The sequence below is a fragment of the Tarenaya hassleriana genome, unplaced genomic scaffold (assembly GCF_000463585.1).
Source record: "Tarenaya hassleriana unplaced genomic scaffold, ASM46358v1 Cleome23, whole genome shotgun sequence".
Taxonomy (NCBI): Eukaryota; Viridiplantae; Streptophyta; class Magnoliopsida; order Brassicales; family Cleomaceae; genus Tarenaya; species Tarenaya hassleriana.
The window spans coordinates 1,449,097-1,457,301 of record NW_010965625.1 but is presented as its reverse complement, the minus strand read 5'-3'; the positions used below and the strand labels follow the sequence as shown (position 1 = coordinate 1,457,301).

General features: G+C 37.8%; 1 protein-coding gene across 1 annotated transcript; it reads left to right on the top strand.

Annotated features, from left to right (window-relative positions):
• The first annotated feature begins 2,143 nt into the window (after positions 1–2,143).
• On the top strand, positions 2,144–6,308 carry LOC104815266 (CCR4-NOT transcription complex subunit 10-like). Its single transcript, XM_010543602.2, is given in 9 exon segments — positions 2,144–2,541; positions 2,543–2,594; positions 3,189–3,275; positions 3,637–3,795; positions 3,887–3,973; positions 4,047–4,118; positions 4,242–5,039; positions 5,041–5,179; positions 5,182–6,308. Coding segments are annotated over 9 exon segments (2,397 nt in total). The 5' UTR covers positions 2,144–2,401; the 3' UTR covers positions 6,045–6,308.
• Positions 6,309–8,205: the final 1,897 nt, after the last annotated feature.

Below are 8,205 nucleotides of genomic sequence, written 5' to 3'. Positions count from 1 at the left end.
CCGCACGATTGATGAGCATTATCATTAGACTCATCTTTAAAGACCGTTTCTTTTTCATATGAAATAGATGTCTAAACTGAGATTTTTCTGTGAAATACCTCATCTCTTCTTCGGTCAAATGCTTTTCTAGAAAACCCAATATTTCGATATGAAAACACTTGGAAAATACTTCACCGAAATTTTGTTCATATCATCGAAATCATAATAAAATTCCGATCTCGGTGGAGCATCACTCTGCAATAAAACGAGTACATTCAATTATATTTACCGACTAATATACAAAGTACAGTATTACTTCGTACATAAGACTATGCAATAACCACTTATCTAATTTCAAGTGGCAACGACTACCAGGCAGACAAAGACAAGTATTAATATTAAGTTGCAAATAATACTATATTAAAATTCTTTGTAATTTTGGCATAAAAACCGGTCTTCCGAAATTATATTTCAAGTGCCAACTACAACTACAACTATTTCACCGAAATTTTTGCTAAACATGTATGATTTTACCCTCAAATCATCCAATATATATTCCGGTCGGTTTCCATCAACAACCATAGGTACGAAGCTTAACTTTACTGTTCCTGAATCAATTTACAGTTGTCCAAATACAGCTTGAATGAGTTCCTCATGTGTGATTTTACTTGCTTTATTGAACACACATATTGTCTTTCTTTTATTATCAACCCCCAAATAGACCATTATCATTTTTTATTTGCCAAATATCATCATGACAAACAGAAATAGATGTGTAACAATCTTCTACACCATCCATCATCCTGTTGAAATTGTAACAAAACTTGTCAGCAAAAAATATCACAAAAATGCGACTATAATACGAGTCTATTTTTCAACCAAAATCAGATGCTCAGACTAACGAAATCCAAAACATTGAAATAATATAATCGTTGTCAATATAGGTCAACTACATTACGACTTTAGTTCGACATTGGGGGCGACTGGTTGCACCGCCGCCACCCGCAAACGGAGCGGTTGCGATTTCCGACAGTTGCGGGCGATTAAAAAACTGACTGGTTGAACCGCAACCAACCGCAACCGCAACCAAACTTGTGTTTTCTAATCGCAGCTTCCAACTTGCGTTTTGGTAGCGGTTTCCGGCGTTTTGACAAAAAAACTAAAATATTTTTATTAGAAATTATATAAAACATTAATATATATATTGGTGATGATTTTGTTTAGTATTATGATTTGATATTATTTTTTAGTATTATATTTTAAATAAAAAAATACAATAGTATAATTTTTAAGTTTAATAATGATTATTTTTAATAATTTTTATAATAAAATTATTTTTTTATTAAAAAATAAATTAAATTGATAATATTTATATTTTAAATTTATTATTTAATTATTATAAATTTAGTAAATAATTTTTATCAAATGATACGAAAAAATTAATTAAAACTATTATAAAAAATTATTTTTAAATAATATTTTTTTTTGACAATTTATATCAAAACGCAACCGCAACCGTAATAAACCATTCACTTCTAACTGCACCCACCCGCAATCGCTACCAACAGTAACTTCTCAACCAGTCAGTACTAATCATTTATAATCGCTATCAAACGTTTTGAAAACGCTGTCATCCGCAACCGCAACCGCTGCGGTACAACCAGTCGAACCCATTGTGTATATATTTCTATAAATACAGAAAAATTTTCCAATACTACAAGGGATTTCTTCAAAAAAGAACTGAAACCCTAAAATAGAAATAGGATAAAATAATAACTGAAAATCAATGGATTTTAATCCCAATGTACAATACCGGTTGATTTCGGCTTCAAACAGATAAAAACACGCAGAAACAACTGTCTTCAGCTCAATGCTACAGTTTCAATGGTGGAACCCGAAAGGACCCACTCGAAAGGATCATGACGATAGGAGAGAGAAAGCTCAACATTTACTCTCCCTTAAATTTTTCCTATTTTAATTGGAAATTTAATTATTTAAATTGTTGAACAAGGGTATTTGAGATATTTTACATTGTTGGATATGTTACTCATTTCACTAAAAAAAAGGTGTAAAAAGGTGTATAAGAAATAAAATAAATTGATCATTTTTTTTAAGGTGTATCAATGAAATAGTTGCGGCACATTTGGTTTATTTGAGTGAATTGCCACGTATGAAGGGTCTGTGAAGTTTTTCTTTTTTTTTTTCTGTGAAGTTTCCCTCTTCTTCCCTCTGCTTACTTCGCTTTCCTTCTGTAAATTCCTCACATTCCTAGGGCTCTCCGATTTCTGGTGCTCAATTGCCTCCTCTGCCTGGAAATTCAGTGCACGATTTAAGGAACGCTAACCGTTTTCGATCTTCGCGCATTCGAAAGCTGGAGCGGGGTTTGCTTCCTATCTGAGGTTTGGATTTGGCTTGATCTGCTATGGATTCGCGAGATTCTTCCTCTGCTGCAGCCTCCGACGCCGGTAGATATCGTTCGATTCTGGACGAAGACGCCGTTCTCTCTGTTACCTCCGCACTGGCTAAGGACGCTGTGTTGTATTTCCAGTCTGGCAAATACGCTGTGTATCGATGTTCTGAATCAGCTCAAGCAGATGAAAGAGAACGATCTCAAGGTGGGCTTTCGTTGATGTGTGTATAATGGGTTTTACGTAGATGTTACATTTTTGGATTTAAGTCAACTGGGTCTCACTTTGGATTGACAATCCTCGCAATTTTCACCTTTTTATACATTCCTAGAATTGATGTTTCTCTATGAACTGGATTTTAGGTCGGATTTGTGATTCGCTTAGTTTGTTTCTTTCAAGTTCGTTCTGTTTGTGTAAATGCTGGTGGCGATTTCTCATGAAATCTGGGGTATTATCTTAGAGATGCTTGAAATGATTTGCTTTCTGAATTGCGAGATCACATCGGTCATTTCAGCACCTAGGTATCTTAGATTTTAGCTGGGTTTTCGATCAGGCTAGCTAATCTCATGTAATCAAGGCCCCTTTGTCGCTCATTTAGTATAGCAAATTTAGAACTGCAGCATATGTAATTAAGACATAAATACTTTTGTTAACAGTCACTGTCTGGAGTTCTGTCTGCTATGCCAATGAACCAGATAGTTTTTTTTATGATAGATATTTGAGGGCATTGATCTGAAATGATAGTAGATGTTTAGAATTTTGCTTGGTTTGAACTCATCAAGTGATTGTTATTTTCTTTAGGTTCTTCACAATATCGCAATTGCGGAGTACTTTAGAGATGGCTGCTCTAACCCTAAGAAGCTACTGGAAGCACTTAACCATGTTAAGGTATTGCGTTAAAACCTTCCTTTCGGGCTTCTGTCTGTTAGGGTAAATCCATATTCATCGGCATTTTTTCTGATCCACAATTTATTTTCTCTCCTTTGATATCCACATTTTGTCTTCACCATTTACTGGCTCTTTTGCGTCATAGTTTTCTTGAGCATATTTCGATCGATGATAACAGAGTTAGATTGGTAAATTGAATTCCCATTCTTTCTCCTTCTCTTCCTAGTTTCTAGTTCTGTACTATGGCTTTGTACGGAAAGTCGGAAACACGGGTGAGAGAGTTATGTTAGTAGTTTCTTCCGGTCTTGATGTCGATACTGTCTCTCTGTTTCCTACTTTTCTTTCCTTCTATTTCCCTCAGAAGCAGAATAAAGAGCTTGCTCGTGCAACCAGCGAGCAAGTTGACACTGCCAACCCTGGAAATAATTCCGGGGTGCGAAAAGATAGCAGCTTAGCTGGACAGAATTGCAGCTCTGTTTGCAAGGAGGAACTTGATAATACAGTGACACTCCTCAACATTGTACGTTCTGATGTTTTCCCAAGTCCGAGACTCTTTTGGCCCTTTTTCTTGCTGAAGTTCGAATATATTTTGTAATTTTTTTCCTGTGTAGGCTGTTACCTGGTTTCATCTGCATGAATATTCAAAAGCGTTGTCCATTTTAGAACCTTTGTTTCAGAATATCAAACCTGTAGATGAGGTATTCTCGCTTCTTTTTTTTTTGGGCCAAATTTATTCTACTGGTTTTAATTTTTCCTCCTCCTCATATGCAGAGGATTGCTCTTAAAATCTGTTTTTTGTTGCTGGATGTTGTGCTGGCCTGTCGTGATGCTGCAAAGTTTGCGGTAAGTTTTTATTGTTGATTCGTCTTGGAATATTGGAATAGAGTGCAATTAATCAGTAGATATGGGTTTAGAGCTCTATATTTGATATCTATGGCCTTGTCTCTGGCAAATGGTTATTCACAGGCTGTGTTACACTGTATGGAGAAAGCATATGGTGTTGGTTGTGGGACTCAAGGTGAAAATGGAAATTCTACAAACCAGGTACCGAAAACATCCTCTCTCATGAGCAGCTCGTTGGCCTCAGATTCTGCGTATTCTGGTTCAGCTGGTGCCGGAAGTACTTTGTCTAGAAGTTTGTCAGAGGAAACTTTGGAATACGACAATGTGCTTGAGGAAATTGGGTCGCAAAACCTAACTAAGCCAGTTGACAATTTTCCTGCAAACAATCTTTTCAAGGACATAGGTAACCGGTCGATCTCCACTGTCGATCTGAAGCTTGAGTTGCAGCTTTACAAGGTCCGGTTCTTGCTTCTCACCAGAAACTTGAAACTAGTGAAGCGGGAGGTCAAACATGCAATGAACATCGCTCGAGGAAGGGACTCATCTGTGGCTCTTGTCTTGAAATCCCAGTTTGAATATGCTCGTGGGCATCATCGGAAAGCTATTAAGCTGTTGATGGCTTCTGGTATTCATACAGAAACAGGGACTTCAAGCATGTTCAGCAACAACCTTGGTTGCATATACCATCAGCTCGGGAAATATCATACTTCTTCCGTATTATTTTCTAAGGCTCTGGGTGTTTGTTCGTCGCTTTGCAAGGAGAAGCCTGTGAAGTTATTATCTTTATCGCAGGATAAATCTCTGTTGGTGACATATAACTGTGGATTGCTTTACTTGGCTTGTGGGAAACCTCTACTCGCAGCTCGGTGTTTCCAGAAGGCTAGTCTGGTTTTCAACAGGCAACCTCTCTTGTGGCTCCGTAATTGCTGAATGCTGTCTGATGGCATTACAGAAGGGTCTTTTGGAAGGGGGTAGTTCTTCTTTGGACAGATCGGAAATTAGAATTCATGTTATTGGGAAAGGGAAATGGAGACAGCTTCGGATGGAAGAAAACGAGCACATTGGCCAAAGCTTTCGTTGCCCTGGGCTCGGCGTTGTCTCTCAAATGCATTGTATTTGCTGAACAAGTCCAACTTGAATGACTCTAAATCAGAACTTCAGGTAGTATCATCCTTGGCGACGAATGAGTCCATGGAAGAATCATCATCAGATCCAACGGGTGTGTCCTCCAAGAACACTGACACGAAAGAGGCAAAAGGAGGATTGAACCAAGACATGATTCAGAACTCCCTTTCGTTTTACAAGGATGCCCGTGCTTGGGAAAATCACATGATCAGGCAAGCCCTCCTGGCGAATATGGCGTTCGTTGAATTGGAATTGGAAAATCCCGTCAAGGCCTTGTCAGCAGCGAAATCCCTCTTGGAAATTCCGGATTGTTCCAAGATTTATCTCTTCCTGGGTCATATCTATGCGGCGGAGGCTCTCTGCTTACTGAACAGAACAGAAGACGCGGGTGGACAGTTATCAGTCTATCTGCACAGACAGGACGGTTTCAAACTCCCATTCCCACAGGAGGACCTTGATCAATGGTGCATTCACAGAAACGTCGATTCTGAAGAGCCGAAGGACTCTTCTCCCGTCGGAGAAACGCAAGAAGCTGTCTTCCTCAAACCAAAAGAAGCTCGTGGGACACTTTACGCAAACCTCGCTGTCCTGCTCGCAACACAAGGAGAGCTTGACCGTGCCCAGCATTTGGTAGCAGAGGCATTGTCCCTCTTACCAAACAACTTACAAGCTGCTCTTACGGGGATCTACATCGACCTGATGCTCGGTAAATCACATGAAGCTGTGGCTCGGTTAAAACAGTGTAACCGCGTCAGCTTCCTTCCGATCTCTGCTTTCGAGTATCAAGCCCTAGCAAGTTGATCTTCAAATACAAAAAACATCAAGGAGCTAAGCCCCTACCGGCATGTTTTCTGAGGTTGTCAGGCCGAAACGAGGTACGTTATTCATGGCTTAGAGATTCATCATGTATCACAGAGACCCAGCTAACTATTTCTTGCTCAGGAAGGAACAGCTGAGGGAAACAGAGGGATAAGGTCAAAGTGTTGTGCTTTTAATGAGTTTTAGTGTTAGATGTATAGTTTCCCATTTGATGCCATTTAGCTTTTAACTTGTTTTTTTTTTACACATTGAATAGAATCCAATGCTGATTTGATTTTCCTCCAAAATTAGGTCTTGTGGTATTTTCTTTGTGTACAATGTCGTGGGTGTACCCTAGACCAAATTATATCATGCGGAAAAAGCAAACGAAAATATAGCATTGCAAAGAAAAAAAGTTACAATATGAATGTCTAAAGTTTTAGAGATTACTTTTTTTTTCTAAATAGTTGTCATTTTAGATTTTTTAACTGATTTTTATAATTTTATCTTTAATTAAAAATATCAAATATTCTATTAATATGGATATGGAAAATGAAAAAAAAATCTTAACTTTTTAATTTTGGAAGATTAATACCCAAATTCTTGATATCCTCTAATAAATCGTGAACTTGCATATTCGTATTATATTTGACCATGAATACTGGTATTCTGATTATTGACATGTCAAAATTGTAGTTTAATTTGGATTGACATTAAATGCCACATAGTATTTTTCGACACATCAGTAATTATAATTTTTTATTTTTTAAATATAAAACAAATTTATGTTTTATTTTATGAAAATTGAGAAATTCAAATATTATTTTGAGATATTCTCTTTTTTAATTTTATATTTAAAAAATAAAAAATACAATTGCTGATATGTCGAAAAATATTATGTGGTATTTACATGTCAATCCTGTTGGGTTTCTTGTGATCTCAAGAGCGAATCTAATTTCTAAATTTTTAAATATAAAACAAATTTATGTTTTATTTTATGAAAATTGAGAAATTCAAATATTATTTTGAGATATTCTCTTTTTTAATTTTATATTTAAAAAATAAAAAATACAATTGCTGATATGTCGAAAAATATTATGTGGTATTTACATGTCAATCCTGTTGGGTTTCTTGTGATCTCAAGAGCGAATCTAATTTCTAAAAGATCGGTTACGCTGCCACCCGCAACCGCAATCGCTGCGGTACAACCAGCCGAACCCTGATAAGTTGTTGTTGACAGCAATTGCGGGTGGGTGCGGTTGGAAGTGAATGGTTCATTGCGGTTGCGATTGCGATTGCGTTTGATATAAATTATGAAAAAAAATATTATTTTAAAATATATTTTTTATAATAGTTTTAATTAAAATTTTAATATCATTTGATAAAAACTATTTACTAATTAATTTAAAATATAAATATTATCAATTTAATTTATTTTTAAGTAAAAATGTGCGTTCCTCGTGGCTCCACACGACGTGAGAAGCTTCGGGACACGTCTGGGCACATCCCTCTTGGTCTCCCCGAGCTCCCCTTGCACTGGTTCGTCCCCTTTCTCTCCATTTCTCCCCTTTTCCTTCTTCCTCTGTTTCTGTCCGAAAAATGCCTAAGTCCCAGCCGCGAGAGAGGGAGTTCGTGGGCTCAAGCCCAAGCCCATAGGCGAGCCTGCAACGTCCTCGAGGTGTGGGAGGCGGCTGGACGGCAAGCGGGCCCCGAAATCCGGCGAATTCCGCGTCCCAAGGTGGCAAGTTGACAAGTTGCGGAATCTGTTATTCCCGGTCCGCCGGACCAACTTCCTGGTCCGCCGGACCGGGGTCAGTTTTTTTTTTTTTGAAATTCTCCTCCCAGTCCGCGCGTCTGTTCCCACTCCGACTGAGCGGTTGGTCCGCCGCGGACCATTCCTGGTCCGGCGGACCAACCCTGTATTTTATTTATTTTTTCTTTTCTTTTCCTTTTCTTCATTCTTTCTCAGTCCTTTCCGCACGTGACGATCCTCGTGCCTCTCCCCGATATTGTACCATCACTTTTAGTGATTTCGTGATATCTCTATTTAATTATTCATTTTTAATAATTAGATATTCAAATCGGGTTTCGGGGTATTACAAATCCTCCCCCCTTAAAAAGAATTCGTCCTCGAATTCGGAATCGCATGTTATCATCAATACTT